We start from the raw sequence: 23,186 nt of genomic DNA, 5'->3' as shown, positions 1-23,186 counted from the left end.
AAAGAACGGTACCAAATGTCACATTTTCTCTCCAGTGTAAGCGGAAAGCAACTTTGCCCATGCGACCTGTCCAGCAGCTTGTAGAGTCACGCCCATATCTCGGCAGGAACTTTCCAGCTCCTTCAGCGCAACTGAGCAGCAAATAGACCTTTCGAGTAACTTCGAGTCCTTCTTTTCGATTCGGATCGGGTTCAAATCAGGGATTTTGGTGGAATGGGCTTCGGGTGCGATGCTTGTCCAGAATTCACGCGATTGTTCGGTATTCTGCGTGTGGCTTTCGAGAAGAATGGGTCCAAGGGTTGCAGTGATTGAGGGACGGCGCGAAAGAAGCTTGCCTTCGTAGGATTCCATGACATCGGCGAATATCGATGTCAATGATTGGGCGTCGTAGATTGCATGGAGGGCCGAGAAGTGAACTGTCGTGATGGTTTCGCTTGACTCAACTGACACAGCCCAAGTGGGTTGATGGAGGTTTTCAAGAACCCGCTTTCCTTGAGAGTCGGATGTCTCTGTCTCCTTGGTGCCTGTGTCTGTGCCTGGGGATATTTCATACCACGGGATCTCAACTCCTGGCTCATAGGTGATCATAGCAAATGGGTACTGCTGGTCATGTACTTGAGCGAACCCAGTTCGAAGCATCTCGTGCTGAGACATCACAGCTGACCATGCCTGTTTGAGTAGGACTCGATCTAGAGTCACCGGGGACTTCAAAGCCATTGTGTTGAAGTACATACTGCCACTGGAATGGGTAAAGCTTGCAAGCATTCCATTTTGAACGGGTGTACATGGTCGCAGGGAATGCACGTTTTGCGACGGAATTTGATGTTGTTCGCAGACGGCGCGGAGATGCTTGCTTTCGAAAGTCGCAAAGTCAAATGACTCTTCTTCTTCCTTCAAGTTGTCCTTTACACTATTATCGAGAAGAGACGCAATATTCTCAATAGAAGCAGCCTGAATTCATATTAGTCGTCAAACCCCAAAAAAGATACGGATTGGGAAGATGGCACAAAACATACCTCAAGAATATCACCTGCGGATATCTTGTATCCCATCTTATGGTACTTTCCCGAGATCTGCACAGCATTGATACTATCAAGCCCAAGCTGAAAGATCGTCGTATGCAAAAACACGCCGCTCGGCTCGACTCCCGAATATTGACAAAGAATTTCCCTGAGTGCCTCCTCCTGAACAGACCAAGGCCGAGAAGTCTTTGGTCGAGCAGCGGACATAGTCTGAGAAGTGTTAGACTTGACTATCTTCTCAAATACTTTCGGCACATTTTCCCCGATAGCTCTCTTATCCGAAGCCTGCGAAGAAGGATACTGAGTTGTATTCTCGACCAAAGCCACAAAGTCCCGCGCAAGTCTCTCCACGATATCATTTTCCAGATAAGCCTGCTGATAATGGAGGGAAATCTGAATCGTATCGCGCGTCTCATCGGGAATTACCTCACAGATCAAAGGGAATCCCATATTGCCCTCATCGGAAAGGAGTTCCCAATATCGCCGATCAAGCTCGGTACCCCTAGTCTGGAGAATGACCAATGTATCGAAGAGCATCGAGCCCCCGTGCAGAGGCAGAGTCCGCTTCTGAATGTGGCGCAGGGGAGTCAATTGGTGGGGAGGATGTCGCTGTTGTGTTTCTGGCATAGTTTCATCATGTCTGCATTTGTGGAGGTGGATGTGAATTTGACTCGCATTGGAAGAGTGTTGAAGCACGGTCCGACAATTTGATCTGCTCCCTCGAGAGGAATCGTTCTGCAGCTGAATACGTTGCCGAAACAGATATCCGATGAGCCGGCGTAGAAGGATAGGAGTCTAGCCCAGGCAGCGTGGAAAACATTCAATGGCGTCACGGAAAGACCCTTGCACTGGTCTTTGAATGAGGTAAAGGAGCCATTCAGGGCTACCTGGACCTGCCGAGAAGCCAACTGGTCGGACGTCCTTTCTTTGGCCGGGGCTGATAGAAGGCTCGGTGAAATGCCAGATAGATATCGATCCCAGTACTGATCCGATACTTCAGTGGCTGTGTTTGTCGAGAGCATGTAGTCAATGAACTTGTAGAATGATGTAGTTTCTGGCAATTTTTCACCAGCGAGCGAAGCCTGAAGCTCGTGGAGAAGTTGTGCGATTCCTTCTCCATCATAAAGCGCATGGTGAATAGACAGCAACAGGTGCGCGGTGTTGTCGGCAGGATTCGCGTATATAGTCAGCGAATACGGAAGTATGTCTTTGACTGGAGAGCGACTTTCGAATTCGGACTTTCTCCTTTCGACATCATGATCGAGTCCCTGCGTGGATACTTGTAAATAGAACCATGGTAAACACGCATTCTCCAGCACTATCTGCGCATACGCGAAACGCTTATCGTTCGTTGGTCTGAAGCAAGTTCGGAGAATATCGTGCCTTTGCAACATATGATTCCATGCAGACTTCAAGTCTTCAATATCCGTGTTCACGCGCAGGAGTAGGTGATTGAAATAAGCCGAGTCATCGCCAGATTTGGCTGCTAGCATTGCTTCCTGCAGAGGCGTGCAAGGATAGACACTTTTGACAGATACATCTTCGCCGCTAAGTTCATCACTGACTTCGCGAAGGAAATTTTCATCGAAAACCGATTCGGGCTTATCCTCGGTTGGGATTGGCGGGGTCACATGTCCATTCGTCAAGATACTTGCAACACTTGCGAGTTGAGCAACGGAGCTGCGTTGAAGAATTGTCGATACAGGAAGTCTTTCGAGGCCAGATTCCTGTAGTTTTCGCGAGAAGGAGATTGCAGAAAGCGAATCCAGTCCGAGCTTATAGAATGAACTGTATCTGCCAATGTTTTTTAAATCCACTCCAGTCACCGTAGATAGCGTACCAGCAATGATCTGCTCAATTTCGCTCAGAGGAGCATCGGAATTTTCCACATCGAGTTGGAGAGAGAATAGTGCAAGTCTCCGTGGATCCATCTGCTCAACTTCTTGACGTATCCTTGCATAGTCTACTGTGTGAGACTTTGTCATGAAGATCGCACGAATAGGAACAAGCAAAGATGGGATTGTTGACGATGGAATTTTTGTTGTGAGTTCAGTGAGAAGGTATTTGGCGATGTCTTCTAGAGTTTCGGAGTCTGTTGATTTTCGAGCCTTTTCTGTCGGAGTCCAGACAGTTGCCAATTGCTGTTGGTTAGTGATGGGATTTTCCAGTGCAATACTAACAGAATCTTCAACCATGCCGGAAGAAAGCAAAGCACGCTCAATCTCGTCGACATCAATATCTTGTCTCGATACTTTGAGACCGGAAACCAAAGATATGGTGCCATCTGAAACTATCCTACCGCGATCACCAGTCCGATAAAGTCGACCAAACTGGGGGTGGTCGATGAATTTCTCTTCACCACGACCATCCGCGTGAAGGAACCGGCCCTAGAGATGAAGATTAGTCTTTTCCGCCATGATACATTATAGAAATTCAATACTACTGACAATTTGGCTCCCACCAAAGCACAGCTCACCAAGCGCACCACGAGGGAGTAGATTAAGCGCCGCTGTCGCTGTCCCTGTCCCTGTCGCCTTATCCGCGATCACCATCGCGGACATATTCCTCAGAGGTAAACCGATATTATTCGGAGAGACCGCGACATCAAGATTGCAAATAGTCCCGATCCCCAAAATCCCTTGAGATCTGTAACCTATTTTTCGAAATTATCAGCTAAGTGGTCCTGATTTTAGATTGTTCCAGGGCCACTCTGCATACCTGAAAAAACACCAATCCCAGCCCAGTCTAAATGCACCTTCGCCCGCACAGGCTCCCCAGAAGCCATAATACATTCGAGTTTGGGAACCTGGCCCGGACCCATACCCGACAATAATGAAGGAGTAGAATGCAAATGCGTTATGTTCATCGCGTTGATAATATGCGGCAAAGTCCCCGTGTTCCGCGCGTCTAATGCTGAAGCTGAACAAAAGGTGATTCCAGAGTGCCATGCGAAAAGTAAATCGACAAAAAAGGCTATCCAATGATTAGCTTTCTTTGCGTTCCACAGGATATGGGTCAATGTATTAATATATTGATATCAGTACTCACTAGCAGATGCAAGAGGAGACGTATGCAATAACTTCGATCCGCTTGAAACAGCAGGATAAGAATCCGCAAGGGCCTTGATGTGGCTTTGAAGATTATAAGAGGAAAAGGAAAAAATATTGAAGTCCGTGTTCATCAGGTCGTTATTCGTTGGAGATGAGGTTGAGTGACTCGGATTCGGATTCTCGGCACAAATAATATGAAATCCGTCATGGTTCGTGGAAAAGGCGAGGCAGTCATCAAAGTCGTTCGAAGAATCTGGGATAAGAACTTGCGAGGTCGATGCTGGCAATGTCAAATCAATCACGGATTGATTAACAAGACAGAATCGCGGTTTCGCAGTGGCGAGAATGGAATTAGTGAGTTGGGGCGTAGCATCGGTATCATGAGCCAAAGATAGAAGACCAGCTCCAATCTTAGCGAGGGCAAGGACAGAAATCAGGATATCGATAGACTTTTCAAGGACGAGTGCCGTCAGATCGCCCTTCTGCAGGCCAGCCTGGGTCAGGTAATTCGCGAGACGATTCGATCGAGAGTGTAATTGAGCGTAGGAAATGCTCTCGATGATCATGGACTCAGAATCAGAAGAGCCTTTCAAGAGAACCTCCACTGCTTTTCGATACGGATCTGTAGATGCTATTCTCTCGATTTCAGATACCAGGCTTGGAATATCAACCTCAGCCTCAGTCTCGGGTTCCGCGTTCGAGATAGATAATATTGACGAAGGAAGATGGGAGGCAACGTCTTCAATTGGCAGCGCTGGATTCTCAATGAGAATAGAAGCCACGACGTCAATCTGTTCGAGGAGGATCTGCGCCTGCTCATGTGGCAATAAAGACTGCTGGAAGGACATCTTCGCGTGAATTTTATCTTCTTTCGGCTCGAGGTCCAATAAGAATGCAAATTCCAGGAATTCGCCATTGCCAATTTCGTGGAAAAGTGCACTCTGGTCCTCGGACCAGATACTTTCCTGCCACACGAGGGCAGTGTCGAAGAGAGATCGTTGCGGGTCGATACCCGAAGCCTTCTTGATATCTTGTAGCGGGAGGCTCCCGTGTTCAAGGGATTTGCGGTTCATGTTCTGGATTGCCAGCATGAGATCTGTGACGTTTTGCATCTTGTCTAGATCCATGCGCGTGGGGAGTGTTCGGATACAGGGCCCGAGGACGGTTTCGATTCCCTTCACTGGTAGAGTGCGGCCTGAGAAGACGGTTCCGAACGTCACATCTTTTGAGCCGAGATAGGTTGAGAGCATGTAACAGTAAGCAGCTTGGAATATCGTCTGTCGGCTGACCTGCAGACTATGGGACACCTCGTTGAGATTTGAAACGGAAATATCCAGCACTCGGCTGGCTTCCTGTGTCTTCGGCGACACATTTATCACACTATGGAAGTTGGGGAAGGCGAGAGAAGGAGAGCCTTGAAGCTGGTCACGCCAGAAGTTTGAAGAGTCATTGGCAGATTCGCTGAGTTTGTACTCGATAAAGAAATCAGTGATGATGCTGTATGTTGGCTTTGGGGGAAGAAGCTCCTCGCCACTCAAGATGTGTTGGAGATCTCTCAGTATCAATTGCCAAGACCAGCCATCGTACAGTGCATGGTGGATATGCACTAGCACCCGCACGCCATCACTTGAGTCCTTCAATTGAAGGCGCAGAGGATGTAGGAGGTCATTCTCTGAGATCAAACAGATTTCATAGTCGAAGGCGTCACACTTGTGTATTATTTGGTCACCGTGAGTATTCCAGGTAAAGCGAGCATAAGAATTCTCCTTGAGGCCGATTTCGACAAACCCAGAACGCAACAGCGCATTCTGCTCGAAAAGCGAGGCGAAAGCAGCATGCACGCTATCGGAGGTGACCGTGGGCTCAAACTGCAATTCAATCCAATTGGAGTAAGCCTTGGTGTCTCGCGCGGTTTCCAGTATCATCGCCTGCTGGATATGGCTACATGGCTCGATCTCAGCAGTCTGTGCACTCAGTCCGAGCGCCTCTATCCTTGCTGCACCGGCATCTCTAACAAGTTGGCGGATTCGGTCAATGGCTGTTTGTGTGTCTTCTGTCGATTCACTTGTAGCTTGTGCTTTTGCAAGGTGCCAGATCCCATCCACACTGTCCGCCTCCAGCAAGCGCGCAACGTCCAAACGCATCCCTATATCCAGTAGGTGAGAAGCGAGCCGGATAGCAGCGAGCGAATCAAGACCAGCAGAGACCAAAGAATCATTGATTGGTACGTTCTTTCCGAGCACGTCGAACACACAAGATGCGATCGTCTCCTCAACCTCATCGCGGAAAGTAAGTTGGTCGACAGATTGGGCAGCATTGCGGCGACGCACGAAATCAGCCTCAAGTCCCTTTCGGTCAATCTTTCCCGATGGCAATTGAGGGAATTGGTAGATCAAAATGAACTCGCCGGGTACCATGAACCGGGGCAACCATTGACGGCAGGTATCTCGCAGCTCACGGTCCGTGGTGCCCTGGTCATTCGCCAGGACAAATGCTGCCAGGCTACCACCACTAACAATAGCAACGGCGGCTCGCACATTCGAGGTTTTGCAAATGACATTTTCAATCTCTCCGAGCTCAATCCTCTGGCCTCGAAGCTTGACTTGGCCACTAGAGATTCGTCCAAAGCACTCAATCTCACCCGTTGATGACATGCGCCCTTTGTCACCCGTGCGGTAGAGTCGGCCGTAGACCGGGCTTTCAATGAACGCTTTGGCATTTTCCTCCGGACGATTGATATATCCATCTGCTAGTTGAGAACCGCCCACCACAAGCTCGCCAATCTGGCCAATTGGAAGAGGCCGAAGCTCAGCATTCGTCTGGGATTTGTCCTCCGACTCCAATGACATGATGAACGCGGACACGGTGCTGAACGGTTTCCCGATCAAATTGACCGCAGAGTCGGCTTGGAAATTCGTGGCTGCGGTACAATGAATTGCAGCCTCGGTCGGGCCATACATACCATGGAGAATGCCCTCTGAATTCTCAGACTGGCCAAACTCTTCCACGACATGCTTCGTGAGCATTTCGCCAATCGTCAGGAGCACTTTCAAACAAGGCGCCGCTGCTCGCGTGCGCAGCAACTCCCCGGCTACCGTGGGAGTTAACTCCGCCGCATCGACCCTCATTTCAGTCATGACGTGAGAAATATCAAGCAGCATTTGCTCCCTGTCGGAGCCGATCAACGTAGCCCCGCGAAAGAAAGGGAAGAAGACCTCGAAAACGGAAACATCGAAAGTAGGCGACGCAAATTGAAGGAAGCGATTAAAATGGGGTATCAAGTCATTATGCGCGAGCAAAGATTGGGTAGCAGCCAAATGGGAAATGCCCACGCCTTTCGGGCGACCGGTTGATCCAGATGTGTACATCACGTAGGCCAGATCGGTAGCAGAAGGTGAGGCCTGTGCCATTGGTCGGGAAATCTCCAGATTGTCCGTTGAGTTTACAATCTCCTCCACCTTGATCACTGCCAGGCGTTCGTCTTTTGGAACCCGAGCCACCAAGCTACTCTGCGTAACCACCACGGATGCAGCAACGTCCTGCAAGATAAATTCTATCCTGTCAGGCGGAGCGTCGGTGTTCAGGGGACAGAATGCTCCGCCAGCTTTGAGGATTCCCAGCCAGGCGATGTACAGTTCGAGGGATTGTGGTAGGAGAACGGGGACGACCAGTTTCCGCCCATCGCTCATTCGTGCAGCCGAAGCATGAATAATTTCCGTTGCTAGTTTGGAGGATAGTTGGTCTAACGAATTATAAGAAAGACTGCGAATGCCTCCATCCGCGGCCAGAAACTCGATGGCATTGTTGGAGTCATTAGAACCGCTCAAGGCAAGCTCGTGGAGAAGCTGTGGGCCTGATAACAGCTCTGGGGAAGGGTTTAAAATTGACAATGCAGGAAATTCCGGGGTGGATAATTCTATCTGCTTGTCAGACTGAATGACTTGCTCATGCACGATCTGCTTCAGCTGGCTGCCGAGTTGATGCAAGGTGGTTGCATCCATGCCTGCAGTAGAATGCAGCACGCTCATCTGAGATTTGCGGTTCAGAGTCCAAGACAGAGTGGCTGTGGGAGTAGTGGTAGAGCTTAAAAGAGGGGAAACTGAAGCGGAGTTCGAATCCGAAGCTGAAGCTGAAGAAGAAGGGGATAGTGAAAGTGAAGATGTTGATGAAGGTGAAGAAGAAAAAGTCGAGAAATCTTTGTGAGTGCTGAAAGAGCGGTCTTGGAGGGTTGAATCTTCACATTCAATGACCACAGCGGTGGAGAAATTGGAGTAATAATTTATAGCAGGAGATGAAGCAGAGTCCAGCGGACTTTCTAAGTTTACCAGCTTGATTGTGCGAGTAGCTATATCCACCTTGATCGGATCCCCATTCAGGAGAAAAACGGGAGATTGAGATTGCTCTCCGGCGCACGAACTCAACAACAAGGCCCAAGACACGGCGACGAGCTCATTCGGAAGGCGATGAGTCTCCACATCATGGAATATAGCGCGTTGGGCGCCGTTCTCGCCATGATGAACGGGAATTTGGGTAAAACGGTCCATCTAAAGCAGATTGTTTCAATCAATCAGACATGATCTAATGATGCTTATAGATTGCTTATTGTGAGGGCTGTGAGTGGCTGGTTGGACCCAGGAGGGTCTTGGGTGCTTATGCAGGTGGTAGCCGCGTGGAGGGGGGGGCAGTAGGTCCAACTAGCGGCAGAAGAGGGCCGTGTTCACGAATCACGAAAAAAGAGGGCGAGAGTGCGAGTGAAAAGGCCATGCGATGAGGGGTAAATGGCGAATTCCAATCACAAAGTATATCATGACTGTGCGGGAGGGGTGTGATCGGAGAGAGAGGGGAGTGGTGGTGATAGTGAAAGTGGAAGTGGAAGTGGGAGGGGCGGATCTGCCTGCAGGGCCGAGACAAGCGCGAAAAAGAAGCCAAGTGGGAAGGTGGTGGATGGCCTGTTGCTCTGCTTTTCTCCGAAGTGGCGCTTTTTCGGGATCTTTTTTGGAGTATTTTGTTTTCTTTTTTTTTAAACAAATTCTTGGTTCCTTTTTTGCTTTGTCCTTGCTTTTTCCTGCTTATTGTCGAGCTTCTGAATGGACGATACACTACTGTGACTACTGTAGTGTCTCCATCTGGGGGAGGCTTGAGGGCACAGAATTAAAAAAAAAAATAGAAAATCAGAAAAAAAAAAACCTCGGGATGGAGAGAAGATTGGAGAGATGCAGAGAGCTCGGAGTTAGCAACGTTGGATTGTGGGTCGACACGAGCTGCCAGTGGTTCGCTGGGATGACGTACAGGCGTCGTACTCGAGGTTGGTGAGGGAGAACAGGGTTCAAATCATGATGAATGATCGAATGAGAATAGAATTCTAGGAAAGTTTATTCCAAAAGGTGTGTGCATCACGACCATCTAGGAACAGAATATACAAGGTTCCCCTGTATACCCTGTACATCATACCCTCGGACATCCAGCAGAGATCGCGGAGAAATTAACGCTCGGGTAACAATCAGATTGTGATCTTCGATGGCCCCGAATGGCAATGGCCCCACGTTTCAGGAAACATAAACGACGGCCAAAGTCAGTTCAGGTCCCCCTTAGGGTACCTAGGTAAGTTTGAATTTTCATCCCCCACTGCCAAGGAGATATTAGTATTTACTTGTATAGTAGTATTACTTTGTGTACATCGGAGGTCTCCCGTGTACAAGGTAGGTAGTGGTACTGGTAACTGATACCCGGTTTTCCCGACATCGGACAAAGTACTCCGTAGAAGAACCAAATGAACATCCTACCTCTCCTCCGTACGGACAAGTTGCTTTTTTTTTGGCGGAAAATGCTAAATTAATTTTTGTTGCCAAGCATGCAGGCCTCGCCATGTGCAGGAACTGACACTCGAAGTGGAGACCTTCTCAAGTAAAAGAGATGGTCATCGAATTAATAATAGGCAGAATAAGCCGGATTAAATCAAGGAATATTATAATCCCACCATAAAAGGATAACACACCTTCCCTATAAATTACTCCCTCAGTATTGTCAGTACTGATTTACTGATCTGATTGATAACTAAGAACCTTGGAAATAATACGCCCTGTTATGGCCCAACGTATCCACTGAGAAAAATTCATCTCCCTTTTATCTTACGTGGTCAAGGTTATCAGATCCGCACGAAATCTGAGACAAGCGGTTTTGACCACTGAATACCACAAATACCACAAATACCAACACTCCACCGATTATACCGAGTATACCAGAAATACAGCCAAGCATCACCAGGTATCACCAATACACAACCAACCCCCGGGCGGTGGAGCACCATTAAAACAATACAATACAAATAAATCATTTATAAAATCATTTATCATTTATTATTTATTATTTCCATTGCACGACTCGGACAGCTTCGCCTCGATCCGACTCTCCCAAGACAGAAATATCCGGTGTGGAGAGTTGATGAGATCCACCTGAGTATTACTCTTGTTGAACTGTGACTGTTGCTGGACATACATAACCCAGCCGGACCTGCTCTTCTTCGACTCTTCTCTTCTCTCACCAGCTCCGAAAGCTTCTTTCTTTAGCTTGAGCTCTATTCCTCCATACTCCTTCATACTCCTTCCCCTCTCCGACCTTTCTTCTTCACGGGAATTCCTTTGCTCTTGCTGTCACTCCCGATCCTCCAAAAAAAAAAAAACCTACTACACAATGGAGCCCATTGCTCGCAAGGCCGAGCTCCCCTACGTGAAGGCCATGGAGCCCCGCGTTCAATCATCCCCCACCCGCTCCCTCCTGCGCTCCGCCGCCGCAGATGAGATGCACGATCTCCTCTGCGTGGGATTCGGTCCCGCCTCCCTGGCCATTGGTATTGCACTCAACGACGCAATCGACCCCGCCCTCGGCCGCACCCCGAACCCTAACTTCAAGCCCAAGGTCTGCTTCCTGGAGCGCCAGAAGCAATTCGCCTGGCACTCGGGCATGCTGGTCCCCGGCTCGCGCATGCAAATCTCCTTCATCAAGGACCTGGCCACCCTCCGCGACCCGCGCAGCAGCTTCACTTTCCTGAACTACCTGCACAACAAGGACCGTCTGATCCACTTCACCAACCTGGGCACGTTCTTGCCCGCGCGCATGGAATTCGAGGACTATATGCGCTGGTGTGCGCAGCGCTTCAACAACGTCGTTTCCTACGGCGAAGAGGTCGTTGACGTGGTGCCGGGTAAGGAGAGCAATGGTGTCGTGGAATACTTTGTTGTTCGCTCGCGCAATAGCGAGACGGGCGAGATTACTTCGCGCCGGTCGAGAAAGGTCGTCGTTGCTCTGGGTGGTAAGGCGAAGATGCCTCCCGGGTTCCCCCAGGATCAGCGCATCATGCACTCGTCCAAGTACTGCACCGTCCTGCCTAATGTTCTGAAGAACGAGTCCGAGGCATACAACATTGCCGTCGTCGGCAGTGGCCAGAGTGCCGCGGAGATCTTCCACGATCTGCAGCGCCGCTACCCTAACTCCCGCACTACTTTGATCCTGCGGGACACAGCTCTGCGTCCCAGTGACGACTCTCCCTTGTACGTGATGTCCCAGACAGTGGAATCGAATCGAATCAAATCAAATGAAGGATATAGCTAACAAACCTCCCAGCGTCAACGAAATCTTCAACCCCGAGCGCGTGGACAAGTTCTTCAACCTCCCCGCCGAAGAGCGCCACAAGCGCATCGCCACCGAAAAAGCCACAAACTACTCCGTCGTCCGCCTGGAGCTCATCGAAGAGATCTACAACACCATGTATCTGCAACGCGTGCGCAACCCAGACCAAACCCAGTGGCAGCACCGCATTCTCCCCGAGCGCCGCGTCGCTCGCATCGAGCACCACAACCCAGCTCAACGCATGCGCATCCACGTCAAGTCCGTCAAGGACGAGAGCGCCGAGGGCAAGGAGGTACTGGAAGTCGACGCCGTCATGGTGGCAACGGGCTACCAGCGCGACGCACACGAGCAACTGCTGGAACAGGTGCGATCTCTACGACCGGCTGGACAGAGCGTCTGGACCCCTGGCCGTGATTACCGCGTCAACCTCGACAGCAGCAAGGTCAGCCAAGACGCGGGTATCTGGTTGCAAGGATGCAACGAGAAGACTCACGGTTTGAGCGATAGCTTGTTGTCTATTCTTGCCGTCCGTGGTGGCGAGATTGTCAACTCTGTCTTTGAAGATCAGCTTGCTGGTACTGTGGTGCAGGACACCCGGGTCCGTGCCATGCTGTAAAGAAAAGAATAAAATGGAGTGATACAATTTTTCTTCCTAATATTCTCTTACTACCTTTACGAATCCGATCTGAACTGGGTCCGGAGTCGGGGTGAGTGAGAGGGTAAGGAGAGGCGGATGAGATGGAATGGAATGGCTATGGCTATTGCTATGGCTATGGCTGCCAAAAAAAAAACAACTACGCACAACTGACTTTCAATGTTTTCTTCTCACATACCCCCTTTTTCAATTGCTATGTTAGAGTCTACGCGCGGCATTTGTTTTTAGACTGTTGGAAATTGGAAATTTAATGAGAGAACGGCTTTTTTCTTCTTCTTCAATTGACTTTTTTTTTTTTTCAATAACCCACCCACCGACTTGGTATATCTTTTTTTTTCTTGGAGTAGCCAAGTAGCTTGGAATACCCCTCTACACTCAAAGAGGCTACCTCTGCCGAGATCACTAGCAACGTTTCAGCCCTCTTACGCCTCAGTCCGCACATACGGCTTACTACGGAGTCAGTACGGAGTACGGAGTACTGAGGCTGACAGCGACAGTGATGGAGACAGGGCTTCGAAGTATGGTATGATCTAGTGGGAAATTAATTTTGGTTTCTTCATACGAAACTAGGTATGGAATACTAGTACCCTGATAGATACAGATATACTGTACCTAGGTATACTGTATAGTACTAAGTGGATCCACGATAGAATACAACTTGAATTACTTCGTGTACTAGTATTCCGTCCGCCAAGACCAACCACCCACAACGAAAAGTCATCGGAAACCGCGCGAAGAGGACCTTTGACCTTGAGTCTAGCCGAGTCCCCCGTTGACTGGGGCCTGTCGTTGACCTGCGTAAGCGATGATCTGCGCGCTGATCGGTTCGAGTCCCTGTCCGAGACCCTGTTCATCCCCTGAAGGAAAGTGGCAATTTGGAGAAAAGAATGACTTTAATCTACTTGATTCCTCTGTACGGAGTACAAATTAAGCATACATAGTACATGTAAAGTAAGTACTTCACATGTCAAGTCAAGTCAATTAATCTCAATCGGGAAATTCGTCGGTTTCCTTCTCCCTCCCTCCATAGTGGGGGAGAGAACAATCCAGACCAATTTCTTGCAACTGTATTTCAGTAGTGCGCGAGTAGATACGGTACTTTTTTTACCTGCTGTCCTACTCCGTACTCTGTACACGGTTACATACTCCCCGTATAGTGGTACACACACTGAAAAAGAAAAAAAGAAAAAAGAAAAAAAAGGAGTGGGTCCAGCGTGGCGCAATCAGATAACTTCCGGGCGAAAATTTTTATCTGATCAGAATCCCACTCCGATTCCCGGTCTAATTGGCAATTGGACTGCACCGGGGAAAATAAAATTAAATAAAATGGTACAGTACATCTGTACATGGTATACCACTCTGTCGGGTCTTGCCACTCCCGTATGGCGCGTAGTCCAGACATTGAACTGAACTCCTCAGGCTGTCACCGCACCTTTCTTTTTTCTATTTGTTTGGCACAATCTAGGCTAGGATCTAATCTCCAATTACATGTCCCCAGCCCACCCAGCAATTCCCACTTCCCCGTCTATCACTTGCCTATACTGTTTAGCGAGATGGACCCTCTACCATTCACGCCCGGTCCTCTCGGCTGGCTCAGTCCAACCCGGCAGGAGGTGTGGGGTACACACACACCTCGTGTACGGATATGGACTCCATAATTTCAAGTTGTACAGAGTACCAAAAGCGTCCAGACAGGCCAGCAGATGCAGCAGATGCAGATGCCCACGTTCATCCTCGTCGTTCCGGCTACCGAGGACCCGCTTCCACGCCATCCCATCTCGCTCCCTCGCTCGCCTCCCAGCCGGTTGGGTTGTTGAATGCATGGGGCAGGTCCCGGTGGAGTCGGCTTGCATCTGCAGGTTTTGGAGAGTCGTTGTATGTACATACGCATTACGGGTTCAGGCTGGGCTGGGCTAGACTTGAGTTGAGTTGATGAGTACTTACAGTAAATACATGGAAATGTGCAACGGAGTCGAGAAAAGATCCAAGCCAAAGTTGTCACCCTTGAAGAGTCAAGCGAGTCCTGTGAAATTAAAGCTTACCGTATATTTAGGTACACCTACATGCTTTACTTAGAAGAGGAAACAGTTAGAAACTTCGAAGGTTGAAGTCAAATGATTGTATCAGGCATAGCAACGTGAATTAAATCCAACGTAATTACCATCCTTCATACAACTTGAAGACCCTGCATTCAAATCCATTCCCACCTCAACTCAACATCCAATAACATCTCTCACCAGCTTCCACCGACACTCCAACCCCTGTCGTGGCGTCCGGCCTCATCTCCTTTCCTGCCAGCCGGCGGTTCGCTTACTGCGCTTTTCGCGGACATCAGACCACATCATATCATATCATATCAGATTAGATCAGATCATGTCTTCCCCTGTTCTCCCGAGCTCTTGGCCATGCCCTACGGCTCGGACCAATTTCCCACACGTCAGTTCCTTGGTTCGTCTCTTCCGACTAAAGTACTGTACTGTACATGCCAGCTGTCGCCTCGAAGGAAAGTGGATATTCCTGCTTCCCCACCGCTATACGTTCCTCGCCAAAGACCGCGCTGTATCCCGGCTCGGTCTCCGGCTCGGAGTATGAGGCGGAATTGGGCGGGTTTCTGGAATATTGCGGATAGATCGTCGTCCGAGTTGACTTTTGGAACCAGGTTGTCTGTCTAGGTTGGTTGCTGCAGGGTCCGTCTCATCAATTTCCTTGTTAGTCCAAGTGTGGGCCGTTTGTCCTGCGGAGTATGTATATTGTACCTACTAACTACTACCTAGGTACTCCGTACCTACTACGTACTTCTGTGTCTTCCAATTTTACGAGTTGCTATTGGCGCACTTTCCACTTTCTATGGCCGGGCAACCCGAAGAGTTCAAGTTCTCTCGGCTGCAGACAGGAACTAGTGAAGTAGTTACTACTAACTAGTACTACTACTTGTACAACCCTTCATTGGGCGATTTCAGACTGGATAGTACTCACTTCATGCGGTCATTTACTGAAGATGATACAGATAACTAGACCCAACTCAACCCTACCGAAAAATGTATTGCTAATATGATCTTGTTTCCTGCACACATGCCCGCTGACCCTATAGTTAACTGAATCACTAGTTCCTACCAGTTAGTACTAAATAGTTGAACCACCAGGGCAGGAAGCCCCAGATCTAGGGCAAACGCCGCATATATATATTCCGTACCTACTGCCAGTATGATTTGTAGACAGCTTGGATTCAAGTTCACTTCAAGGGTTGTATCTAGGTAGGAACTAGAGCCCTCTTACTAGTAATAACTTGAACTTCCTACCCTGGTGGACCCGGGCCTTGAGGTCCGAACATCGTATCCTCCCCCATATATGACAGTGAACGCAAAATGCAGACGTTTGTTTTTCGTTTTAGTTCTTTGGGGGGCGTAAGATCGTGTCTTCAAGGTTGACCTACTACTAGTTGCCCGTCCCGTACCCTTGTGAATTCAAGTTGACTACTTGTAGGTACTAATGGCTGTTGTTGACCTCGGGAGTCCTGGGCGTCGTGCTAAATAGTAGTCATCATCAGTAGCAAACAGGCTAACTATGTACCTAGATCTCCGAAAGGGGAGCTCTACTAGTTTGAACCTTGGAAATAATATCTTTCTTTCAAGTTGCTAAAGATGCGTTCCAACTTGAATGATACTACATCATCCGAATGCCGCAGTACGGACAAGTTCCTACCTACTCCGAGTCTTTCAAGGTAATAAATAGAATAGCCGCTACCAGCCAAGGACCCGGCCAGTGATATCAGAAATAAACATAAGGCTAAGATAATCATTATTTCTAGTCCACTGTACAATACAAAGCCAAGCACAAGCCCAGCTCACTAATCTCCAAATGCATAACACGGACAACCCATGCCCAACGCAATGCACATCTCACAGCCGCCATGGCCCGGAAAAAGAAAAAACACAGCTGTAATCACATATGGGTCATTAATGCTCACCAACCACCACCATGAACTGCGTAAAGCACACTCAGACTCAGAACAACCCCCAAACCAGATCAAACCATCCGCTCAGGATCTTCACCCGCAACACTCCGATAAGCACCCCCATCACCGGATCTCGACCGCGCACCCGTATGCATCCGCATGGGCGTCTCATACATGTCATGATAATTAACGACCTCACCCGCCAACATCGCAGAACCAGTCTGTCTCTTGCCAAAGATAGGTGCCGGATCGCACCAGAAATCGCGACAGTTTGTCGCCAAGCCGCGCGAGAATGGATTGCGGGGTCGGGCGGCTGCTTGACCCTGTCCGTCGCGGAGACCGTCTCTTGCTGTCGCGAAGAACGCGTCGATGCCTAGTAGCGCCGACCATTGCGAGAAGCAGTTGCCGTGGCGGCGGCGTGGGGGCGGGGGTCTGGCGAGGGCCGGGTTGGGGCCTGCGCCCGTGGCGGAGAGGCCTGCTGCGTCGAGGGAGGTTGTTCCTGCTGTCATTGCTGAGGCGAAGGCTTGGGAGCTTGGGTATGAGCGGTCGATGTGGTGGCCGCGCATGTTTTCGTAGGTTGTTTGATTGCGGGAGATTTGGACTAGTTGGACTGCGCAGAGCATTGTTACCCAGACTAGTTGGAGGATTACCCAGATGTTGAGGACGAGGGTGAATGTGTCGCGGGTGACGTAGCTGCACAAGGCGTCGTTGATTACGTTGCAGGATGCAGCTGTTGGGGCTGGGAGGGCGTTGATATCTGGTGGGATTAGCGGGGGGTTGTTTGGATGGATGGTAATAGTGAAGGGGCTACTCACAGCGAACGGTCAGCTGGACGAACAGGATGATGCCGATTTCGAGGGAAACAATGTAAAGGACGAAGTGGCGGAGGTTGTTCGCTCCGACACAGTTGTCGATCCAGGGACAGTGGCTTTTGATGTGGTTAGCAGTTGGGTTAATGAAATAGTTCGGGTGAAAGCTCAACGTACTGGTCATGCTTCGAAACGCAACGGCCACAGCGGCGACAGTGCTTGCTGCGGAGAGGCTTGCGCGACATGCAAGGGACGCAAAAGTTTTCCTCGTCAAACTTCCAGAGTTCGAAGAGTTGCTTGACCATCTCCCTTTGCTGGTTCCGGCTGCTGATCTTGGGCACATAGCCCGGATCCTGAATCATGGCGTAGATGTAGAAATAGGCCGTAAGACTATAGAAGATGGCAAACAGAATGTTCAAAATCGGGGATGAAGAGTATGTGGCTATTTCCCTTGTCAGCAAAATTCTCCGATGCAAGCATTGATCAACCTCAAATCTCCAAAACTCACCTGGCAATACCCTGAAAACATAACAAAAGCCGACCCAGAACAATGTGCCTGCGAAGACACCAGCCAAGTACGGCTACACAGTGTTAGTAAACCATTCCAATCAAAGCACAGCCGTTATTGCTATAAGATAACATACCGTCTTCTGCAAAATCCGATACTCCGAAGGACCTCGGTTCGCCAACTGCTGCGCAGACCACTGCATCCCAAAAAGCGTCGCCAGCGTCAGCGGCACACTAAGGAAAACCGAGATATGGCTCAGCATCCAAAGCGCAAGAAGAATAGTCAGGAACGGCCACAGGAAGAAAAACTTCGCCATGGTGCTCTTATTCCGGACAATCGCCAGTCCCATCGGCACCTCCTTCTGCGTCCCATCCGGCTCATAGCCCCGCTCATTAAGAGCCCGGTACCAGATGCGCATCGTATTCATCTCCTGCGCGACTGTACTGGGCGACTTTCCGTCGCGGGTCTCCGCGAATCGGTCCGCGCCGTATTCCAACAGCTTCAAGACACACGGCAGTGAGCCCTTGACCAGAGCCCAGTGCAGGGGTGTGAGGCCGCCCTCGTCTACGGCGTTGGCGTTGGCGCCCCAGCGCAGGAATAGGTCCACGCATGTTGGGTAGCCCTTGTAGGCGGCCCACATCAGGCCTGTGTGGCCTTGCTGGTCGACTACATCGACGGGGATCTCCTGGTGCAGGAGCAAGACGACTAGGAAAGCGTTTCCGTCAATGGTTGCGAGGTGGAGGATGTTGTAGCCTTGGACGTCGGTGAGGAGCGGGTCTGCGCCGTGCGTGAGTAGCAGGTTGACGATGTAGTAGTGGCATCGTTGCGCTGCCCACATGGCTGGTGTAGCCACGGACTCTCCGCCCTTTGCGTTCACGTCGGCTCCGGCGTCGAGGAGGAATTTGCACATGGCGTATTGATTGTTGATTGCGGCCCACTGGCATCACATTAACGAGTTAGCTGGACCGGTTTACTGCATTGAATCTCCGCGGGTGGACTAGGGGAGACCCTCAGGGAGGATTGGGCAAACAAACGTGTAGCGGAGTAATTCCTTCTTCATCTCGATGATTCGCAGTCAATTTCTTTGTCGCAAACAGATTCTGCATCGCCCCGATCTCTCCAATGCGAGCCAGCTGCATGATATCCTCACCCAAGGGGATAGAGCCCTTGGGCGCATTGGACTGCATGGTCTTCATCTCGACATCGGTGTTTGAGGGGGTTGGGGTCTCTTTCCCGGTCATGGCTGATGTCGATCGAGAGCTTTGTCCCAAGGGACTACTGCTCTGGGTATCGGAGGGGGGCGTTTTGGAAGACATGACGAGGCGTGTATCGTGAACGGGGGGGTGTCCGGGGAGGATGGAGGATCGGGAGGCTGCCGTCGGACGGGGGCAGGGATTCGGAGTGGAATCGAATAGGTGCGCGATTCCAGATGTTTTCTATAAACGCTCTCTAATAGGACATTGCGATTCCCGTAACCAGCACAGATTCCGCGTAGATGAAGAAATGGGGGATGAACAGGGTGAGAAGGGCGGACTTTTTTGGCAGTCGGGGAAATCCAAAAGGCTCCACTAAGCGCAGGCTGCCGCGATCCTAACTTTGCACTCAGCCCTGCCCTACGGAGTGGAGTGGCTGAGGGATTATCCTAGTTCTGCAGAGAACCTGGCTCTACTTCTAGATCTGTTTTTGTTTCCAGAAAAAAAAAACACACTTGGGTTCCAGCTTTATTATGCCAATGCCGGTGGTACAACGGACATGATGTATACCCCCGAGTTGAACACGATAGCAAAACTAACCGGTGATACCTAGGTATGAGCACTTCTGGATATGCATCACGGGATATTCGATACATAGAAAACATAGAAATAGGAGAATCCTATACGAGAATATGCCTAAACCTTGGAATTGGAGATATCACTCCGTACTCTCACTCCGTACTCTGGACTCTGGACTCGGTCCCCTTGACCGCTCCGCCTCAACCAATCAAAAGACAACCATTGGTTTCTAGCCTCAATAGTTGCGTTTGTGGAGTCTGAGTTTATGGAAGTCATAATATTCATATTCATCTTTATTTACATTGCTTGATTCCTATCCGAGAATTCCTATCAACATAGAACATTCAAAAAGTGTACATAGAACCGGCGCACAGAATCAGTATCCGAAACGCATTAAATATCATCCCATCATCATCGAGAATCTGATCTGATCTGTTCTGATCCTACTCAGGACCAGGAGAAAGTGAATCCGACACTTCCTCCTCACGCATTTCACCCATCAACATCCGCGCATCAACCCTAAGATCAAAATCCGCCAAGAAACAAAAACTAACCTCCAACTTCGACAACTCCACCTCACTAACACCGCCAACCTTCGCAATCCGCGTATGCGGGAACCCCATGTCTTCCAGCGCTTTAATCGCAACGAGCAGACCCGCCAAGACCAGCCGGTGCATGTTCTTCGGTGTGACGCGGAACATCTTCTCCACCAGCGTCATGCGCGTGATGTAGACGCTCGCAGCGAGGAACACAGCCGTCGACATCGGGCAGTAGCGGTGTAGGCGGAGTAAATAGTTCTGCAGCGAAATGGGCGGGATCTTCTTGGAGAGGAATTTGCGCGACAGGATGGCCATTTGGAATGATTCTTCCTTTGTGCGCTGCCGTTCTTGGTCCTGGTCTGTCGAGGAAGGACCGCAGTGTAGACCGACGCTTTTTACGGCGAGGCCTTCTTCTGCGGCTGTTTCGCTGCCGATCGGGGTTGAGCAGAAGGAATTTGGATCTGTGGTTGATGCGCCTGTGCTTGAGGCGAAGTAGGCGTTTAGTGTTTCGACGTTGGCGCAGAGTTGTTGCAGGGCTTCCTCGGGGGAGATTTTAAAGACTGCTGTTGCTGCGGTTGATTCGTCCATTGTGGTTTTGGAGTCTGAGGCTGGTAGGGCTAGCTTCAGCGGTGGTGATGGGGCGCCATTTGTGTTGTATTCGACTTGAGTCATTGTAGCTGCCATTCTTTCAATTTCGGGCGTGTTTTATTGTCCGGGGTAGAAGTAGGCCGAGGTGGCTGTTGAGCGTGAGAGAGCGCGCCCGGTCCGGGAGGTGGATTGTAGTCCTTCGGATCGATATCTCATTTTTTTGCGACGATGGATACTGGCTGGGGCTTGGACTGGCGTGATGAAGGGTCACGGAGTCGGGGGTCGAAGCGTGGTATATGCGGTGTATGGGTGGTATGGATGCGCGTGATGCAATGATAAATGCAGGTAGGCATGCAAGATCCGATAGATGTCAGAGGAAAGAAAACCGATAGCAACAGCGACAGCGATGCTGATGCTGATGCTGATACTGATGCTGATGCTGATAGTTATATCGTCTCTAGGATGCGTGAGAATGGAAAGTCGAAAGTGCGAGTGAAACAAAGCCCGGCTGCCTGATTGTGTCAACGTGCCATGCCCAAAAAGCCACAGCGCCAGATTCGGCGGAGTACTTACAGCCAATCGTTCAATCGGTTAAAGTGCGCGCATTGGGGAGTAGAAGAGAAAGGAAGAAAAGCAAAGTGTTGAAAGAGTTGAAAGTGTTGAAAAGTGGAAACCAGTTTATTCCCTGGTTCCAAGTTATTCTAAGGGGCGAAAGATAAGGTGGTTTGGATTGCTCGGAATTGCTCCACTCGCACTCCATTGGACTAAGCTTGTGCAAGTACTCCGTTCCTCACAGGAGATCGGCAAACTCTCCGTTCCAGTGGGAGAGGAAGGAGAAGTAATGGATGTCAACATTTCTATCTCTACTCGTTGCTACGCTACCTATCGCATCTACTCAATTCAACCCCATTAATAGTTGTAAATTGGCGTAATCTTAATGCCGAGTAATCTCCGAACATTCAACCTCGGGATAACCTCACGCGTGACAAATACCAAATATATAGTATTAGTAGAGGCTGAGAAAATAAACATTCTCACCTTAGAACTTGAATGAGCGCAATTATTTTGATCATCATCTCTCCCATAATTCGAGTAGTAGTAGTGATAATAGTAGTAGTAGCGGCTGCTATTGACTATAGTTTATGAACCATCTCGGTAGATTGTCCAGTCCATGAAAGCGTGAATAACCCGAATAGCCTTGATCTCTTAGGCTTCCCAAAATGGACCTCCGGTGTATGCAAATCCGATGTGTTCAAAAAATTTGTCGTAATGCCGTCCCTTAGAAAAATCAGAGCTATTCCAATTCTTCAATCCACATCCACTGGCGGTCTCTAAACAACAGATCTCAGGCTAGATCGATGTCAATCCCGTGGACATATCTGTTAAATATCTTGCTAATAGTGGTATAATATTTCCAATATTGGTATTCATACATCATGGTCTTTCCACTGCCAGCGTAAACTAATAACTTCAACATTCCAACCCATCAACCCAAACCCCCGAATTCATCACCAAAGCCTGACCCGGAAAAACATTCTCCATCAACACCCTATGCGTACCCTCTCCAGCCACCGAATCAAACTCAGCGCAAAGATCCTCCAGAACCGTAACATCAAAATCCAAATCCGCCGCCTGCCGAACCGTAGACAAAACAACCCCACTCGTCGACAATCCCGCCACAGCCAAATCCCCCACCCCCAGACTCCGCAAAATGATTTCCAAATCACTCCCAACAAACGCCGAGACACGGCGCTTGTAGACGATCAAGTCGCCTTCATCCTCTTGTGGTGCGATGCTGGCGTGCACTTTCGACCCCTCGCCTTCAAGGAATCGGCCCATGAAATTGAGAGCTTTGTGTAGGGCGCTGTGCGGTTTCACTTCCGGGTGGCCTTTGCGGAGATCGATCACGCAGTAGATTATCTGTACGCCGGCCTTACGGACGGCTTTTATGGTTGTGGACATGCGTTGGAGGAATGCTTCTTTTCGGGCTGAGGGGCCGGTGCCGAGGACTAGGTCTACGACTCCGTTTTGGATGTCGACGACGAGAAGGGCGGATTTTGCCATGTCGGATTGGACGTTGCGAAATGGGAAAAGCGATCAAAGGAAAGCAGTGAATTATGACAGATTTTGAGGGGAGGAGGATTTTGCAGTGGATTGTTCCAAGGTTGTTCGATCACCCTGGCAGAATGAGCTCTAATTTGATAGTACTGGTACTATATATCAATTACTACTAGTACCAGAATTTTAAATCCTCTAAGTCCTTTAAGTCCGATGCATACTACATATACCGCCCCGGGATTGTTGGGTCCTGCACAAAATTGGCACATCTTTCAAGTTTTCATGGAGATTGAGAGTTACCAGGCCGGTTTCGGGATAACTTATTGTGTGACGGTCCGGTTCAGGGCAGTCAATGGCGAGTAAACGGATCGTAATAAAACATCAACATAACACAATCATAGATCATCATTAGACCTCTGTACAAAATGAAACATCTATGTCATCATAATTATATACTCCGAACACAATCCCCACCTCTATTCTTGTATTTCAGTTCCAATAGACCTCAAGTAAATAGACAAACAAATGAAAACATCAAAGGAAGTGATATGCTAGATGTAACAAAGAGAAACGCCCACAATCCAGAATCAAAACTCCCCCATCC

The 23,186-nt window shown here is 49.4% G+C and overlaps 6 protein-coding genes across 6 annotated transcripts; 2 read left to right on the top strand and 4 right to left on the bottom strand.

Moving 5' to 3' along the window:
* Positions 1–18: 18 nt before the first annotated feature.
* On the bottom strand, positions 19–8,616 carry N7533_007914 (uncharacterized protein; the record flags this gene model as incomplete). The annotated part of the gene is made up of 6 exons (XM_057104564.1): positions 19–951; positions 1,017–1,631; positions 1,772–3,409; positions 3,470–3,675; positions 3,741–3,995; positions 4,071–8,616. The coding sequence occupies 6 exons, from the start codon at positions 8,614–8,616 to the stop codon at positions 19–21; spliced, it is 8,193 nt and encodes a 2,730-aa protein (XP_056959521.1).
* A 2,146-nt stretch (positions 8,617–10,762) lies between these two features.
* Positions 10,763–12,314, top strand: N7533_007913 (lysine N(6)-hydroxylase/L-ornithine N(5)-oxygenase family protein; the record flags this gene model as incomplete). Its single annotated transcript, XM_057104563.1, has 2 exons — positions 10,763–11,619; positions 11,693–12,314. The coding sequence occupies 2 exons, from the start codon at positions 10,763–10,765 to the stop codon at positions 12,312–12,314; spliced, it is 1,479 nt and encodes a 492-aa protein (XP_056959520.1).
* A 4,065-nt stretch (positions 12,315–16,379) lies between these two features.
* N7533_007912 (palmitoyltransferase AKR1) lies at positions 16,380–18,941 on the bottom strand (the record flags this gene model as incomplete). The annotated part of the gene is made up of 6 exons (XM_057104562.1): positions 16,380–17,065; positions 17,124–17,236; positions 17,295–17,559; positions 17,626–17,698; positions 17,762–18,562; positions 18,660–18,941. 6 exons carry the CDS (start codon positions 18,939–18,941, stop codon positions 16,380–16,382), a joined length of 2,220 nt encoding a protein of 739 aa, XP_056959519.1.
* An 899-nt stretch (positions 18,942–19,840) lies between these two features.
* N7533_007911 (putative cyclin-dependent protein kinase complex component) lies at positions 19,841–20,608 on the bottom strand (the record flags this gene model as incomplete). The annotated part of the gene is made up of 1 exon (XM_057104561.1): positions 19,841–20,608. One exon carries the CDS (start codon positions 20,606–20,608, stop codon positions 19,841–19,843), a length of 768 nt encoding a protein of 255 aa, XP_056959518.1.
* A 144-nt stretch (positions 20,609–20,752) lies between these two features.
* On the top strand, positions 20,753–21,040 carry N7533_007910 (uncharacterized protein; the record flags this gene model as incomplete). Its single annotated transcript, XM_057104560.1, has 2 exons — positions 20,753–20,836; positions 20,870–21,040. The coding sequence occupies 2 exons, from the start codon at positions 20,753–20,755 to the stop codon at positions 21,038–21,040; spliced, it is 255 nt and encodes an 84-aa protein (XP_056959517.1).
* Positions 21,041–21,994: 954 nt separating this feature from the next.
* Positions 21,995–22,588, bottom strand: N7533_007909 (cysteine hydrolase family protein; the record flags this gene model as incomplete). Its single annotated transcript, XM_057104559.1, has 1 exon — positions 21,995–22,588. The coding sequence occupies one exon, from the start codon at positions 22,586–22,588 to the stop codon at positions 21,995–21,997; it is 594 nt and encodes a 197-aa protein (XP_056959516.1).
* Positions 22,589–23,186: the final 598 nt, after the last annotated feature.

The sequence above is a fragment of the Penicillium manginii genome (assembly GCF_028828005.1).
Source record: "Penicillium manginii strain IBT 31320 chromosome Unknown utg000005l:1.0-5665137.0:1.0-5668048.0, whole genome shotgun sequence".
In the NCBI taxonomy this organism is placed as follows: Eukaryota; Fungi; Ascomycota; class Eurotiomycetes; order Eurotiales; family Aspergillaceae; genus Penicillium; species Penicillium manginii.
The sequence above is the reverse complement of the archived record's forward strand: the minus strand, read 5'-3'. Positions and strand labels throughout refer to the sequence as shown.